The 18,756-nt window shown below is 45.8% G+C and overlaps 1 protein-coding gene across 3 annotated transcripts in view; it reads right to left on the bottom strand.

Annotated features, from left to right (window-relative positions):
• Positions 1–18,756, bottom strand: part of BCAS3 (BCAS3 microtubule associated cell migration factor) — a 4,343,716-nt gene that overhangs the window by 1,303,543 nt on the left and 3,021,417 nt on the right. For all 3 annotated transcript variants that reach the window (XM_078679810.1, XM_078679809.1, XM_078679811.1), the window contains exon 22: positions 17,845–17,942. In XM_078679810.1, the coding sequence (XP_078535936.1) occupies positions 17,845–17,942 (98 nt within the window). The remainder of the gene's footprint in view (positions 1–17,844; positions 17,943–18,756) is intronic.

The following is an 18,756-nucleotide window of genomic DNA, read 5'->3' as shown; positions in this document are numbered from 1 at the left end:
AGAGAAAGGAGTGGCAAGTCAGACGGCTTTTATAAAGAGTAAGTATTCTAAATAATACAATGTATTAATAAATACAGCTCCTGATTATTAAACAAGTTCACCAAGAATCAAAATGGCAATTTGCTCAGTAACTTTGCCACAATTTGAACACAAAGCTAGGCCTTTATCTAACTAAGGTAGGTAAAATCTCATTCTGGCGGGCAAAACATTCTATCCAGATTAACGAAGCTTTGATTAAAACAATGGGTCTTGTCAAGATTTTAAAGGAGTCATATTTTATTCAGTTGCTAAAGAAGTTGGAAGTATTTGTATTTACATGCATATAAAATATATTTGTAATTTGTTGTTGCTATATATTTTTTAATCAATGTCAGCATGTTTTTACTTAAAGCCATCTTAAAATCAGACCGCATCAACGGTAGAGCACCTCCTGGTGTTGGAGTGCCTTGATGCAGCTCACCTGCACTTACCAGCAGAGTACTGCGGGTGGTACAGGGAACCTACACCTGCATATCTGTTTCTCCTATTGTACTTTTGAATTATCATTCACCACAGTTTTTTTTGTTGTGATTGTAAGCTTAATTTGATTCCAGGCATTACAATAGGCTGCACCCCACTTTCTGGAACCCTACCAACAGCTCCAAATGTTTCCAGACCACCAACTCTGGCCACGATGTTAAGGAAGGAAGGGGGACAGATTCTTACAATTTCTCCCAGATGTGATCCTGGTACGGAACTGGAATGTCAACCACCTGATAAGTCAGAGTCCCTCCCTTACAATCCACTACAAACTGCCTGTCCTTGTAGTGCTTTTCTTTGAAGATGGAGCGCAAACCTGAAATCAGTGTACTGATACGACAGCACTAAACCCAGTTGAATCACTGGTATTCTGAAGCTCTAACTGGAAAGCCAGTTGAATACCATACCACATGGAAAAGTAACTCAATTCATCGAGGTTTTGATCACTTGGCACAATTCTGGCAGCAGCATCACCCAGCAACACCAATTTACAGCTGTATTTGGATTCCTTTTTGGGATACCACAGTCTCAGGGGAGTGCAAGTGTAACATCTCTATAAAGCTGGGTGCATCCCCATACAAGTGGGGTATGTCCCCCGGGCACTGGATGCAAAGTCCTTTTAATGTAGGTTTCAATGGTTGGTGGTGAAAGTTGTAAAGAATGACTCTTCATCCATGAGTTTATATTTTAATGGAATTCACAATTCTGTCATTTTTTATTCAAATTCAGTGTACATCATTTCCCAGAATGCCCCATGGTTGGATTGTAAACTCTAGTGATCCCAATGCATTTCGGCTTGGTAGCCTTTGTCTGGGGATATTCAGTAATGATAACAAATGATTCCTATGAGTGTACTTAGCGTATGTACATGGGGAAAACCATAGAAAAGAGGTTGAGAACCTTTACTCATTGATAGCGAACAGTGAAGTGTTGATTAAAAACATGTGAGTTACTTAACTTTACATTGTGAATGGTGCCGAAAAAGTGAACGAGACGTGCTGAGGGATTTACAAAAGTCTGTGAAACGTGTGTACCGCTAGAATGACATTGTGGCGGTTGTGACGGGATAAGACGAATAATGTGCTGTCCGACTCGTTCCGTGGAGAACGGATTTCGGGAGCTTAGTCTAAATAGTGATGGGGGTTGCAACTGGTTGTTAATGGTATAATAACACATGCGAGACACGTTTAGGCTCAATAGTGAAGGAGGCTAGCAATGGGTGAAACATACATGCGAGACGCATTTGGTACTGTCACAGCTGTTTACATGGTAATACTACGATGTCTGACATGCCTGTTATTAAGCGTTTAAGAAAAGGTGCTCGGCGGGTGCCTCGCTGCTAATGTCTGCTTACCGAGGGTAAAAAATTAAGTCCCCGTGCGTTCTAAGGTTAGTTTCAATCTCTGGCGATTCATCCAGGTGAAGTGCTAGTGAGCTCTACAAAGGGGCGGTACTTATGACGTGTGCTGGTGGGTTTAGTAAACATAAAAAGAGACCTGCTTAATATGAAAGTTAAAATGAAAAAGTGAAACAAGCATTGGAAATGCAATAGGTCTCGCAATAGAATAGTTAGACTTTTTTCTTTTTGCAAATGGAAGAGTGGCGTTGCGTGGATGAGTGGCGTTGCGTGGATGAGTGGCGTTGCGTGGATGAGTGGCGTTGCGTGGATGAGTGGCGTTGCGTGGATGAGTGGCGTGTGTGAGTGGTGTTGCGTGTGTGAGTGGCGTTGCGTGTGTGAGTGGCGTAGCGTGTGTGAGTGGCGTAGCGTGTGTGAGTGGCGTAGCGTGTGTGAGTGGCGTTGCATGTGTGAGTGGCGTTGCATGTGTGAGTGGCGTTGCATGTGTGAGTGGCGTTGCATGTGTGAGTGGCGTTGCATGTGTGAGTGGCGTTGCATGTGTGAGTGGCGTTGCATGTGTGAGTGGCGTTGCATGTGTGAGTGGCGTTGCATGTGTGAGTGGCGTTGCATGTGTGAGTGGCGTTGCATGTGTGAGTGGCTAAATGTAGCACAGGGAGACCTCCAGCGGTAAGACAATCAAAAACAACTTAGAAAACATTTCACAGTATGAAAAGATCAAACTCATGAACGAGCGTGATACACCTCAGCTAAACATCATGATAAATAACAACACACATTAGAAGTGAAACTGCAAGTACAGAAGGACCAGCTTTGCTTGTTTAAAACTCAGAGGCAAAAGAAGAGGACATATGTACTTATGACATATGCTCTCCCACTTCAGGCAGATGAGTGTAATGTGTAAAGCGTCTTGTGGAGCAACCATGTCACATGAGCAGATCGTGGAGTCTGAGAATGGCAGCCGAAGCAAATACAAACAAGCAGCAATTGGCCAGGCCTGCCTGCGAGGCTCAAAGTGTTAGAAGGCAGGTCTTGGGCAGAGGCAGAGTACTGACTTAGGAATGACTGTGAGGCGCATTGGTGTGAAGCACATCAAAGGGCTTCTCCTCCCCTAATTAGGTGAGGAGAAGCCGTTTCGGGAAACTGAAAGTACGGCCGGCCTGTGGCCGGCCATGAATAATTAGGGGAGGAGAAGCCCTTTGATGTGCTGGGCTCTGAAAAGATCCATGCCTTCAGAGCAGGATAAGTTGCGGCCAGGCCTCATCGGAGAGCTGTTTGGCAGCAAAGGGCCATATCCCAGCACTCGTGCTGACGTTGCATACTTGGCGAGGCACAGATTTGCTGGCTCTGTTTTGGGTGGGGAAGGACCCAACCCGGCTGATGACACATCAAGCTGCAAGAGCCAGAAGATTCCAGCACACAAGAATGAAGTTGGCAAAAATCAATTATCAAAGGAAAAGAGTCTTTCAGTCTTTAAAGCGGTAAATCACACAAATGCGTGGAATAAGCCCAATTACGCACTCCGTAAAAAAAATAACACTCCCTTTTCAGAATGCAGCTCCGCTCATAAACACAGCTAGTTCCGCCCTTCACGGGAAACATATTGTTTTCAGGCTTAAAGAGCAATCCAGGAAAAGCACGTGAATTAAAGGTTTACAAGCTCCATGCTCGGTAAACAGTACTTACATCAGGAAGCGCACCCTGATGCAGATGAAGTGATGGGCTCCCAGTGGGGGGGGGGGGGGGGGTTGAGGCAGGGGCAGGGCAAAAACTAACGGAAGGGCCGAAACACAGCACCATTTGCACTACTAAGTTACAGAGTGAAAAGACTTGGCAGACTGCTGCATCCTTTCAAACTGTCTTTGAAGGAGGAGGCAGGTTCTGTCCCATCATGCCACCCTTCACAAGCACAGGAATTCTCTGCACAGGTGAAAGTGCGAGTGAATTCTGTGGAAGAGCAATCTCAAGCTAAGACGGCTATTGTGGCAATGTTTAACTGAGAAGAACAGGTACGCTGTAAGAACAGCCTCGGCAGAGATATGGTTGAAAATATATTTTAAAGGCGAGGCCCTGCAAAGCATTATGGGGAGAGTTTGCAGCAAGCAGTGAATTTTATTGTAGCTTCTCTCCCGCTGTACCAAAGAGTTGCAGTGATATTTCCTTGGCTTTTTTTGAGAATGCAGCCTCCGTGTACCTAGGCAGTCAACGCTAGTTCTGTAATAGGAAGAACACCATGGCAGGCACACTCATTGCAATCTACGCCGACTTTTTAGAAATCTGCACAGGTGAAAGTGCGAGTGAATTCTGTGGAAGAGCAATCTCAAGCTAAGACGGCTATTGTGGCCGAGGTCACACGGCGGGCAGGGGAGGGGGCGGAGCGGGGAGAGCGAGAGCGGCATGTGGGTGTGAAGAAGCCGGGCCTTTGAAGTGAAGCTAAGCTTCACTTCAAAGGTGTCGGAGGAATGCGGGCGGCTGTGCACGCGCTTTTAAGCTCAATGCACATGCGCATTGAGCTTAAAAGTCACGGGCACTGCAAGGAATCGCCACGATTCCTTGCTTGCTAGTTAAAGGTTGTTTAAGCCGCAATAGGCTCGCAAGCTCGATGCGCATGCGCATCGACAGGCGAGACCTAAAAAGGCCTGCATAGTGTGAATGTTAAAATGTTAAATGTTGTCAATAAAGATGCTAGTTTTGATCAATTACTAGAAGGTGCGATTGTGAAAAACAGAAACATTCAAATACAAATGGCAACAATACTTTCATAAAGTGGGTAAAATTTAAACTGCAGTCCGAACAAGAATATAATGGAAAGTCTACTTCTTAAAGGTAACACGAAAACTCCATAAGATCATTCATGCCGTGAGGTTTCATGGATCATAAAAGGTTGATCCAATAAATTTCCCGCTGTTCGGACTGCAGTTTAACTCCCAAATAAGAGATGCAAACGTTATGGCGTCAGCTGCTGCAAATGGTTACTGACAACATGCATGGCTTAACGTTAAGGTACTGCAGTATAAGCTACTTGAGCAGAAGTTAGTTGAAGGGGAGCGCTGGACTCATGTGTACATGTGCATTACCAGCATGCAAAGCTCTGCAAGCACATCTTTAAGCTGTTGCTGGTCCCACCAATTGTGACAGTAAAACAACAAATATGAGAATTGGAAAAAGACGTTTATAGCTGCATAAAATGTTGGTACAGAAGCAAGGAACATGGTTACCAGACATCCTACATCATCACTACATGTCGTTACCCTTTGATATTGCCTATGATTACTAGCTTTCCAGCATGCATAACTTCATCATATCCAATATCACTGAACCAGGACTGCACAGTTGCACGTAAATCTCCTTGCCAAAAGTTATGCCATGCACTTTAGCCCTACTAGCTACAATAGCTATCCTAGTTGTTAATTTTTCACATGAATCCTACAGCTGTGACATCATCAAGTCAACTTGTAAAGTTACTGAGCAAATTACACACACTCTACCAGCTTCAAGTATGACATAGGGTCCAAGTGACACACTAAAAATGGAGTTGTGTGCAATGGCCACCTACTGTCTTACATCTTCTGGAGTGGGAGCATCTGGATGTCCAAGAGCTTCAGGTGCATTTCTTGTGCTTACTCCTTAACTTGTTTTTTTACTTGTCTTTCAACATTGCCTTATATCTACCTAATGAGAGAGACCTCGACCGAGACAGACATCACTTCTTGAGCCCCGCGGAACAGACCATGGCCTCTCTTTACCTGAAGGCTTTTGGGTGAATCAAGGAACACTTGACGCACAATTTAGAGTCATGCTTGGCATGGGAGTACCATAAGGAGGTGTGTGTCTGCCACCGACATCTGCTTCATACCAGTAGTCACGGGCCCTAGTACAAAGAAGAAAATGGGTGCACCTGGCTGCTCTTTGAATTCTATAATACAGCAATCACCAGGGTTCAATAGGCCACTGTGCCAAAGCAGCTGCTGCACCAATGCAATCTATACCTCTGCTTCAGAAACCCATCACATGGCTTGAAACTTATCATCTTCAGGTGCGGCGGTCTTGCACATTGCCAAAGCTAAGGATTTGTAGAATTTGTAGAAGAACTGAAATAAGTTGGAGCGAAGCTCCATATCCACGTCTTTGGAATGAAAATAGAGGAACTGACATCAGTGAGCAGGAGTAACACTTTATGCATCTTCGAGTCATCAGACATGATATCCAGAGACGGGATGAATCACAATGGAGATCGATAATGTCACATGTTGGCAAATAGGAACTAGTGCAAGAGTTTCCAGATCCAGTCTGGTGCATGGGGAGATAAAGAAGGTGAAGAATCTGTGATTAGAAGTATTCATTAGCAGGCCTGCCAACTCACACAGTGCCCGCGGGTATCACATGATATCTGCTCTGTTCACACGGTGTCTCCCAGTGAAGAATATGCATCACCCCTAAAGAAAGCGGGTTCCCAGGTCATGTGGAGAGGCTTCACACTGCTAACGTGATTCAGGGGTTTTCAAGCCAGTCCAGGATATTGACTGCAGCTTCAGAAGCTAGGTTGCCTCAGCTATTTGCTGTTGTGGGAGGGTATACTCTTACAGAGTTGGGCTCTAAGCCCCACCTCCTCTTCTTGGTCTTGTCCGCTTAATGGTTTGCCAGGAAGGGATGAGCTCGAAGCACACCACAATCTGTATATCCGAGGTCTTGACTTCTCCTTCTACACGTAAAAATATTTTCAAAATTAGCAGCAGGGCAGAGGTCCTAAAAAAAGAAGTGGGGGGACGCTGTCGTCACTATAAGAAGTGACGACACGAAAGATGGCTTGCACCATCAGATTCATTGCCTCCCCTCGCTCATCCCTGATTGCATCAGAGAAGCCAGCGCGTGAGCAGCGTTCTGAATGAGCTGTGATCTCGCCCCAGAGAGGCCAAAGAGTGAATGTGTGGCTCCATTTGCTCCAGTAATCGAGCTCCTGGTAAAATAAGTGGGGGGACGCAGTCCATCTGCGTGGTACCCCGACTCGAGCCCTGATTTGCAGGTATGCCTCACAAATAAAACATGTACCTAGGAGCATTAGAATTATGCTGCAGAGGACCAAATTATGTGACAAGAAAAGACAAACTATGCAGCATAAATCAGCACATTAATTGAAGGTATTACTTCCTTATTTTGTCATATTGCCACACAGTTTAAGACTGCCTGGGCAAAGGTTTCACCCCACTAGTACCGGTTTAACACACAACTACATAAAAAGCAACAGAAACAGTCAACTATTGGAAAGGGCCTTTCACTGCGAGGCAACACGGGTTGCGTGTTTTTGTTAACTTTTGATCCGTTTCAACTTTAGACTATTTTTTGTTAAAATCTGCAAATTGTGCAGCACATGATGCATTATGTGAAAAATGCTGCAGTGCAAATCCATAATTATGTGGAAAACGTCGCCGTTGCAAAAGCGCATAATTCAGGTGGCCCTGATTACACACCCAATACGTTGTCAGTTGTGTTGAGCGAACAGAATGCCAGATATTTTTTCTGCGTCGCGCCCTTTTTACTCCGAATTAAATGAGGGCCTTCCTCTTTTGTTTGTTAGGAGAAGCGAGCAGCCGGGCAGCGGTGAGCGCAGATCTGCTGAAAAGGTGAAGAGGCGGCGTGGCGCGGCCCGAAGCTCACACAAGCCTCTGTTGTGCGGACGGACCGTGCGCATCTATCTCCCTGGAAGCAAACTCCCTCCTCGAAAGCGGGGCCGGAGCGGGGATTAGGAAGCCCATAAAGTTCAAGTGCAGGCTGAGGAGACGTGCGCTGGATCTGTCAGTGGCAGTGAAAGGCGACTCCGACCCATACCTCGCGAAGAACACGCGCTGAGATATAACATTCACAAGGGGCTTCCTTAAAACTAAAAGGAGAGAAAAAACCGACCCCGGCTTGTAAACCGTGGGAGGGTACGCACTTTTAAGCCAGTGCCACAGAAAGCCGGAACAGAAGCGTTTGTTTTAACTCTCTTTAAAACAACCTTTACAAATCACGCTCAGTATTTGTTACTATTTGCTTTTACAGTTCCAACCTCAATCCAATCAGCAGCCTCTCGGGGGATCTCGGGACCGCCGCACATTAAAACCCTTTCGACTCTTGACTGTTTGAGTAATGCTGTGTGTTTAATAATTCTACTTGTGAGAGATTTTATTTGACAAAACCCTGCTGTGTGCATCTTCTGGACAGCACGCAGCTGTGCGCGAGACGTGAAGCCCTGCCGTTCCCGCCTCCTCATAAAGAGTGCGCGTGCTGCAGGACCCAGGGAGCGCGAGAGAGAGAGAGCGCGAGCGCGTCACAGGCGGCAAGGCAGGTGGGCCAAGTGTCTCCTCGAGTTCAGTGTCTTTGGATAATCGTCCCTCGCGGTGCCTTGGTGAAATTAGGGTCACAAATAAACCCGGCAAAATATGGTTAGTAGTGCCTACGGCTGGCTTACCCACAGAGACTGCGGAGGCTGCCGGAGGGCGCCTGGGGTCTCTATCCGTTCCTTAAGGATGCAAGGGTATGCATGGGGTGGTTTAGTGGCAGGTCGAAGGGGATTCCGAGATGGTCCCTGCTGCTAGGATTTGCATTGACAGGCACAGACTTGGCCCTGGCCTAGAGTATCTAAAGACTTGGTACCGTAGGCCCCCCACTTCTATTGGAGGCTTATTGGCGTGTTCATCTCACCTATGGAGCCTCAATATACCGCAGACCAGGATGCTGAGGACTACGCATTGTACCAAGGAGGGAAGATGGCACATAGAGCCCTCAATTAGTAATTGCGTGGCTTGAGGAAGTCCACAAGGGAGAAAGACTGGATGGCTCTGCTGGAGAATGCCTGGTAGAATCGCCCAGCGGGAGATACTCCCTGCATCAGGGTCGTGGGAGACTTCTGGGTGAGGCATTATCCCTACCAGGTCCATGAGTGATGCGCTGTAAGGTGACCTGCTCAGCACAACATTAAAATCTTTAAATAAAGGAATAAACACAAATCACATTAACTAAGTATTCTGAAATGGGACTCTACCGAAAGGAAATCCGCGACACAGTGTAGGACTCGATGTTCCAAAAGCACTCAAACCCATAAAAAAGTTAAGTGCTAAGTGATATTGTACTCCCTTGCAGGAAAATCTTTGCAGTGTCTCGGACACTGCTTGCACCCCACTAGCCCCAGGTGTCATGCTTAGTGCCCAATGGCCCAAGGGCTGACAAGAGTTGGTAGTTTTAGACTGTGAAGTGCAGGAAAAGGTTGTCTAAATCCACTGTCAGTGTTATTAACAAGTTAAAAGCTCTATTGCTCCCATAATGCATGGAAGAGCAGGAGCCAGGATCTGTATTTGTTGCATTGATGCTGCATATCATACGCCAGAAACCACATCATGTACAATCCACTGATATGATCTGATTGAAGATCTGGAACCCGATGATGCTATATCCATCCCTGAAGGTGAGGGCAAATGCACACTGCACAGAGCTACAAGTAAGTAAGTAACAGAAACTTACAACCTAGCTGGCATGATGCATTCTAGAAATATGTATTGCCAGAGCCAGCAGCCAATCAGACCCGAGGCTGGAGGAGGACGCCCCTTAAAGGTGCTCTCAAATGGCCCATTAAGAGGGTCTGAACACACAGTAATTGTTAAGAACATTGTTTTGCTTCACAAATTTGTATGTCATCTACGAATGAAAACCAGTGCGGATACTCTTGCATGTCTGATTCGTCGAGCAAACCATCTCTGCGAAGCAGTGCACTTTTTTCCTGACTTTCTTGGGCTCCTGAATATAGTTTGGTTGTCTTTGTCTTGATGCAGCTCCTAAACCAAATACCACATTCCTATTCTGAAAACAGGATATTCCAATTGCCTCCGGTGAGACATGCATGACATGAATACGCGTTCCTGGTGCTGTCTTGTCCCTTGTGCAGAAACCGTGCTACCTGTTTTGTTGATTTGCACGTTCCTGACATCACGATGGCCTTTATGCAGTTACCACTCTTAGTTGTTTTATAAAACTGTGTGTTCTGAGGAGGATTTTCCCTCTGATATTCCCATGGGTTTCCTGCTCCTTCTTTCTGGCACACCCATGTAGACCTTAAATGCAGAGTAAACATTAGCTGTCCTCAGCAAGCACTGTAAATGGACCCTGTCGAGTCTTTCAGTTTAGTGTCCTGTCAGACTGGTTTTGTTTTTTTGTTCTTCTTGCATAGTAATATTTTGTGCATTGTGTCACCATCTTGGTATTTCTATGTCGTGCTCTAGAGCGGTCATCATTGCCTCAGATTGTAACTTCTCAGCATCCCATACTCCGCTCAAGTGTCTGCGGTACTGTGCTGTGATACAGGTGCTGATCTGGTGGACTTGGGCTCCAACACTCAGAGGAAGTTCTACAAACTTGCCTCCTTCGTAAAATCCAGGAAAAAGTCCAGTTTTCCTAGATGTCTAACACTGGGCATCTCGGGAGGTGTTTGATATTTTGCATTAGTGACAGAACACTTTCTCAGAGAGGCATGTTGTTTTCATTCATTAAACTTTCAGACTGGGCTTCACACCAAAGACGGAAAATGTGACATTCTAAAGGAATCTGTTCAGGAGGTTCACGCCTGGAACTATATCTGATCTCTGTCTCATGCTTTGTTTAAAGGCTAGTCTTTGAGGTCGCCACCAGTTAAACACCGGTACAAGCAGTGTCATCTTAAAGCTTTTTCATCTTGAGCAAGACATAATTTTGAGCCCTCTGTAGTCTTACTTCCGATTTTCTGCTGAGTGAAGCTTACATGATGCCAAAAAAGCTTTCAGTAATGGGGTTCACACAAAATCAGGTGAAATCGGTTTTTCCAGGGCCCTAAACATTTTTTAAGATACCACTGGGAAAAGCAAGAGAGACCCATAGGTGGAGGGACCAAAACGTGGAGGTAGGCAGAGAGGAGAGAGGCTGGTATATGGAAATAGACCACGCTAAGATAAATAAAGAGAACGTTTACTTTTCCAGGAGACTGCACACTTTACCCATACATTGAAACGTCTCTGGATACAAGAAAATACCTATCACCACATGGCAGGCATGATGTGCATCAGTGGGAAAACAGAGTGATACTATTTGGTGGAGTGTTTTGAGACAATTAATTCTTCTATAAATGGTGGTAGTTTTTGTGCCCTTGCAAGGCCACAGATTGTTTCATTTTCAAATACTTGTAACTGCTCTCAGTTTACACTGCCACTGTTTCTCAGCTGTAAGAACACACGTTACTTACCTGTAACTGTAGTTCTCCAGTATTGGAAGCTTTCATAGATTCACATACCTGAATCATTTCCCCGTCATCGAGGCGGGAGTCTCCGGTATATAAAAAAGCAATGGTTAGCAGTATAGCTAACTGAACAAAGGCCTATGCCCATTTCCCTTTTGCAACCCATAACCTTTGTTAAGAAAAAAAGGACCAAACTTTTCCCTTATCCAATCAGATCCACTCACCCTCCAGAACCCTCCTGAGAGAACCTTTTGCCCCTAAGATTTTCGGGCACTTGTGCTATAATACCTTTCGTGCCAAATCCGAGGTGAGCCTCTCAGGGGAGGAGGGTGGGCGTATGTGAATCTATGAAAATTCCAATACTGGAGAACTACAGTCACAGGTAAATAACTAGTTTTCTTACTCCAGTATTGGAGCTTTCATAGATTCACATACCTGACTCAGAATAGCGAGCAGTAAATTATGGGAAACATCCTTTACCACGCGGATTTTACTCCACAAGGCTTTTACAACGCGTCCCTTACAACGCAAGTCGTAACCACGACTTGCGCTGGAGGGCGCTAGAGGAATAAGAATAGTATATTTACTATTCCAACACCTTCCCTAGTGTCCAAGCACGCGTTGTGACGGTACACGTCGTACCGTCATACATCCATAAATTATAGCACATTTTGTTTTTGTCACCTGCTTTTCACAAATAGGCAACACCTGATACTTGCACATAGTAGTAACTGTATCAAAATACACAGAGACATATTGCCCATAAATGACATCTCTAATATCATACAACAATAAAATGTGCTTTTCTTACTAACCAAAGGAAGGAGGGATGAGAAGAGGCTCACCGTTATTGGAAAAGGTTCCTCAGCACCGCTTGTCCCACTGCGACATCGCTTCTTGCATGAGCGTCCAGGCAGTAATGCCTGGTGAAGGTATGCGTACTCCTCCAGGTAGCTGCTCTGCAGATGTCCTGAATAGAGACGCCTGAAAATAGAGCAGTAGAGGTTGATACCGCTCTTGTGGAATGTGCACGAACACGTGCTGTCAATGGCTTCCCCGCCGCATGATGACAGAACTGAATGGCATTTGAGATCCATCATGCAATTCCCCGTTTTGATAACGGGAAACCTTTCCCGGGGGCACTAAAAGCCACAAACAATTGTGTAGATTTTCTGAGAGGTCTTGTCCTTTGCAAATAAAACTTCAGGCAACGCTGGACATCCAGCGTGTGGAGAGTCCTCTCCGCCGCCGTAGATGGTTGAGGAAAGAATCTTTTCAGGATTAATGGCTCATTTAAGTGGAAATCCGTTGGCACTTTTGGAATAAATTTCGGATTTGTTCTGAGCACCAATCTGTTCTCCCCGAATAGCAGAAAAGGTTCTTGCTTCATAAGGGCTTGTATTTCTCCCACCCTTCTGGCTGATGTTAGAGCTATTAATAGAGCGACGCTCCAGGATAGGAATTTTAGAACAGTTTTGTGAATTGGCTCAAATGGTGGTTTTATCAGTTGTGATGAGACAATTTTCAGTTCCCATAGAGGCAGTGGAGGCCTGATGGGTGGATAAACTTGAAACAACCCCTTCATGAATTGTTTCACAATTCTTTCCGAACACAGAGATGGACCTGCTGAGTGTCTCCTGTATCTAGAAATCGCCTCCAAATGCACTTTAATTGAGGCATGGGCTAATCCAGACTTTGCCAGCCTTAGTAAATATGGGATGATTTGATGCGCCCCTGCTCGCAGAGGATGTAATTCGTTCTCCTGACACCAGAAGCAGATCCTTTTCCATTTCATCCTGTATGTCCTATTAGTGCGTTCAGCTCTTGCCTTTGCCAGGATTTCTCTGCATTCTGCCGGAAATTTCAAGCGATTAAATTCTTCGTAGTCAGGAGCCAGGCCGCTAATTGCAGTGATGTCGGGTCTGGATGCCGCACTTGCCCCTTCTCCATAGTCAATAGTGCTGGTATTGGCTGTAGACGTATTGGCTCGGTCTCTGATAAAAGGAGCAGCTCTGTGAACCAATACTGCCTGGGCCACCAAGGGGCTATTAGTATCATCCTGCACGGTTCTTTTTTCATCTTCGTGAGTACTCGTGGCAGAAGGGCAATCGGCGGAAAGGCGTAGGCAAAGACGCCTGACCAAGCCATCGAAAACGCATTCCCCCATGATCCCCTTTGGTGACGCCAGCTTGCAAGGAATTGGCATTTCTTGTTCTGGGCTGTGGCAAACAGATCCACGGTTGGTATTCCCCACGTGGCAAAGATGGTCATCAGCGTGTCCTGATCCAGCTCCCACTCGTGACAGGTCTTTTTTTGCCTGCTGAGGGTGTCCGCTGTTGTGTTTTGATCTCCTGGAAGATGTATGGCCTTCAGAGTCACTTTGTGATCTATCGCCCATTTCCAAATTTTCTGATCTTCTTTTGACAGAGAGAGAGATCTTGTGCCCCCCTGTTTGTTTATGTAGTGCATTGATGTTGTGTTGTCTGTCTGCACTAACACTGATCTACCAATAGGTTTATGTGAAGGTGTTGTTCCTGTTTGTTCCATCGGCCGCTGACTTGCAACTCTTGGAGGACTGCTCCCCATCCTTCAAGAGAGGCATCCGTGGTAACTACTAACAGAGCTGGTTCGGTCAGGAAGGACAGACCCACCGAGATATTGTTCCTGCGAGTCTACCACTTTACCGCCTGCAACATTGGTTGCCTGACTTTGATTTTGTCCTCGAAGGATCCCTTTGCTTGGCACCACTGAAGGTCTAACTCTTCATGTAACGGCCGCATTCTTAAACAACATAGAGGAATGAGTGATATGCATGAAGACATCGTCCCCAGAAGCGATTTGTATTTTCGGACTGAAAGAGACCTTCTTCTGCTGAATTCTTTGGCTAGAGATATTAGTCCCAATTGCCTCTCTATGGATGGGAATGCCTTGTTTTGGGATGTATCTAGGATTGCACCTAGAAACTTGATCGTTCTGGATGGCTGCAGAGATGATTTTTCCACATTTAAGGTCAGGCCCAGATCCGCAAACAACTCCATGCAAGCGGAAGTCGAAGCGTGAGCTGCCTCCTGCGATGGTGCCTTTACAACCAGTCGTCCAGGTATGGGAATATTTGGTGTTTTTGTCTTCTGAGGTAGGCTGCCACTGGCGCCAGACATTTTGTAAATATTCTCGGTGCAGATTTGAGGCCGAAAGGAAGCACTTTGAATTGGTAATGGTCTTTGGACACTGTAAAAAGAGGGAACTTTCTGTGGGACAGATGGATGGGGATATGAAAATATGCATCCTGTAAATCTAGGGAGGTCATCTGATCTCCTAGGTTTAAGAGCAGCAGAATATCTTGGAGGGTCACCATTCTGAATGACTGTTTCTTGAGATAGGCATTTTGGGACCATAGGTCCAAGATTGGAGGACACCTGAGAGCATCCTTCCTGATCAAGAAGAAACAGGAATAAAATCCTTGTCCTCTTTGGGAGTTTGGCACCGGTTCTATTGCTCCCTTTCGGAGCATTGCCCGAATCTCCCGACGAGACAGGTGTTTTACTTCTTGATTTAGGAGGCGTGGGAGGAGGGAAGTAGAGGAATTCCAGAGTATGTCAGAATTTCATTATGTGGAGGACCCATTTGTCCGATGTTATTTTCTGCCACTGTTGTAAATAATAAGTTACTCTTCCACCCAGGGGAACATTTGACAGGGTAGGAGGATAAGAACCCGGAACTTGTAGGTTGTCATTGTCTTTTATTCGTATCTTTCCCAGAACGACCTCCCCGTCCTCTGGGAGTGGACTTAGAGTAGCCTCCAGAATGCTTCTGGCCATATTGCTGACTGTAGGGCTGCGAAGAGGAAGAATAGGATGTGTATCTTCCTTGCTGGTAGCCACCTCTATACGAAGGTTGTCCTCTTCCACGGGCGCCTCGAACGGGCACCTTCCGGTACTGTAACGTACCCAAGGCTTTCGCTGTATCAGTGTCCTTTTTTTTTTTTTTGCAGAGTTTTATATAGCGCGAACTAGACCCGAACCGAATCAGGTATCAGAGCGCTTTACATAGCACCAGTTACGTTACATGAGGACACACTTTCATTTTAGGCACGGGGAGATTAAGTGATTTGCCCAGAATCACAGGAGGTTTTTGGCGTTGTTACCGAAACTCGAACCCAGATCCCCAGGTCCGAGGTTGAGCGCCTTAGCCGTTAGGCCAACCCCTCTCGACCCTTCTTAATACTTTGAAGGGTCTCATCCACTAGACGTCCAAACAGATCTTCCCCATCAAAAGGTAGATCAAGAATCTTATTTTGGACCTCCGGTCTAAAGGCAGTGGCCCTCGGCCAACCCCGGCGCCTTAAAACTGCTGCTCCTCCTAGGGAACGAAAGGCTGTGGTAGCTATGTTCATAGCACAATCAATAACTTCAGCTGAAGTTCTCTCCCCTTCCTGCAGAACTTTCTTCGCCTCCTGCTTGCTGTCTTCCGGAAGGAGGTCCACATATGGTGCTATATCGCACCACATCTGTCTGTCATATCTGCCCAGGATGGCAAGGGCATTAGCTGCTCTGACCAGGAGAGCTGACATTGAGGAGAATCGTTTACCTGCGTTGTCTAAACGCCGTCCCTCCTTGTCCTGAGGTGCAGAAATAGGTGCTGATGGGATTTTTGACTTTTATTGCGCTGCCTGTGAAATGATAGAGTCCAGTTTAGGATGGCCCAGTAAACACACCGGAGCGTCCGCAGACGCCTTATATTTTTTGTCCAACCTCACTAATACCGGTGTAACCGTTGCTGGATTCATCATCACTTGTAACCCTTCCTTCCATACGTGGTGAATGATTGGTATGAACCTGATAGATTTTTGATAGGGCTCTTTAAAGCCATAAAGAAAACATTCTGCTTGAGTTGTTTTCATCGGCAGCTGAAATCTCTTTGCAGCTCTGTCCATGAAGTTGTGGAATCCACCAATATCCACTGGTGGAGAATCCGCTGGTACTTGGGTGGGTGATGGTGGAGACGGAAATAGATAGTCCTCCCATTCTCTGTGGGGCTCCGTTAGCTCCCCTTTTTCACGGTCCTCATCATCTGTGGTCACAGGATCCTGCTGCTGTTGGACCCTGAGGTGTCTGCGGAGCAGTGTCTAGTAGGCTTTCCCTACTGCGGACAGGAGTGGCCGGAATAGAACGAGGACGTGTAGGTGGAACGTCCCGAGGGAGCACTGATGGAGGAAACCTCTTCTTATAAACCACCAACATGAATTGCAAATCCATCATCATTGAAGATGGCATTGCGACCATCTCTTCCTGAGGCTCTTGTTGGTAGCAATGGTGTGAGGCTGTGGAATTCTTCATACTCCTCTTCATCGTCATCTTCTTGACATTTTACATGGAGTTCAGATGGGCTTCTGGCATACCAAGGGTCCATCATCCTCCTCCTCATTCGACTCTTCCTCCTCCAAAAGGTGAGACGGGACCAGAGGAGTAATCTTACTCGGGGAAGTCACTGCTGGCGTGATATTCTTCTTCTGCTTTTCTGGAGTTTGTCTCGTCGACGAGCCTGTCGACAAGATCGTCATCAATACTACTGTCGACGAAGCTGTTGTCGTCGTCGTCAGTGCAGTAGAAGCATTCCTCGATGACGACATAGTAATCGCCGTCGAAGTTCCCGTCGACGACCCTGTTGTCATCACCGTCGACGAAGATCCCGCCGTCGACTTTGCCGTCGTCATCACCACCGTCGTCGACTATGTCATGGTCGATGTTACCGGCGTCGACGCTGCTGTCGTCGACGCTGCTTTCGACGACGCTCCCGTCGACGCTGACTCCAATGCAATCAATGGTAGCTTCTGTACCTCGAAGACCCTTGAGTGGTCTTTTTTAGGACCTTCTCAGGACGGTCCCCTGAGGAATGAGCCTGAGGAGATCTTGATCTTGTTTGAGATCTCCTGGACGAAGAGGAGGATTCCTGGTCACTATCACTAGAAACCACCTCCTTTCTGGCCTTGTTCTTCTGAAGCCAAATTAAAAGGTGTCCCTCACGATCTCTAAGGGTCTTGCTAGAGAAAGTGCGCCATACCTTGCAATCCTTTGCTTGGTGGTCCGGATGAAGACAGTAAATGCAGTCTTCATGTGGGTCATCAGTGTAGAGTCTCTTTTTAGAGCAGGTGGCACAGGCTCTAAAAAGACCCTTTTTCTCTTTTCCAGACATTCACAAGGATGTAGATGAGAAATAGATTACTAACTTCTCAAATCCACAAGAAATAGAAAGAAAACTAAGCTTCTACAAAGTTGGAAATCCAGAGTTTGAGCAGAGCTCAAAGGAGACTCCCGAGCACAACGTGGCGGTTGAAAATCTGAGGGGCAAAAGGTTCTTTCAGGAGGGTTCTGGAGGGTGGCTCTGATTGGCTAAGGGAAAAGTTTGGTCCTTTTTTACATAACAAAGGTTATGGGTTGCAAAAGGGAAATGGGCCTAGGCCTTTGTTCAGTTAGCTATACTGCTAACCATTGCTTTTTTATATACCGGAGACTCCCGTCTCGACAACGGGGAAATGATTAAGGTATGTGAATGTATGAAAGCTCCAATACTGGAGTAACTATACTATACTACAGACTTCTTACCACCCCACCTCAGAAGTGCCTTGGTTAGACTCATTCTGCAACATATGTAGCAGACCTGCAGCAGGTTTCCTAAAGAACAGAAAATGTACAACAGTGTTTCATGTCTCAGATCCTTCCAACGAGCTTCCTACCTGACCCGGAGTCAATGACGGTGGATGCAACTCGATGGTCTGTCGCAGGACAAGATGATCCGGGCATGCTCACAGGCTCGGAACGAACTGGTTGAATCCTGCAAATGTAAATTATAGGTCATTCAGTGTTCGAAATATGACTAGTCATTTTTCATGTCTAGCATAAAACACTATTGTCCTCTTTAATGTGCCCTCAGAATTTGAACAGTTAAATCCACCTCTGCCCAAAGATAAACAATACTGGGGCTACCAATAACTACAGGGGTAAAATGAACAGGGATTACAGAAGGAATCCTTAGGTTCAACCAAGGAATAAGCAATTACTGGAGGGAATCAGTATTTTTAATCCAATTACCCCTGTAATTCCTTGCTTTGCCCCAGACTTTCACATGGACAGTTCAACAGTTTTATGCTTTCAACATCTAAAATCTACTCAAGGGAGTAAACAGATCCACATTGTTTCTCTGTGAACCTCCTAATTCCTTTAGAAATAGCAACTGTCATTACCGGCACCCATCGGAATTGACATGTCACTCACACTGAGGGTCAATTGGTTATTACAATTAAAATTCAAGGAGATGTGACTAATTTGTCATTTACTTATTTATACCGTTTTTTTACAGTAAAAACATGGCCCAGAGGATTGTACTGGTAAGCTCAAATGAATGGGCCAGATTGAAAGAAATTCAGGTTTAATTGGATTGAGTTTTAGGTGGTATAAGGTCATTTCGTCTTGTACCTTTTGCATTTTTCGATTAGAAACTGAATGCTCTCAGATGAACTGACCATGGGATAGACTTCAGTATTGTCATCGTTTTCACAATATAGGACCCCCCTTAACGTTTGAGTGGGACTCCAAAAGGTTCGATATAGAAGTAAAAAGGATAGGGATGAGTATCAAGCTTATCGGAA

Source organism: Lissotriton helveticus, chromosome 3_1, assembly GCF_964261635.1.
Source record: "Lissotriton helveticus chromosome 3_1, aLisHel1.1, whole genome shotgun sequence".
Lineage (NCBI taxonomy): Eukaryota > Metazoa > Chordata > Amphibia > Caudata > Salamandridae > Lissotriton > Lissotriton helveticus.
The sequence above is the reverse complement of the archived record's forward strand: the minus strand, read 5'-3'. Positions and strand labels throughout refer to the sequence as shown.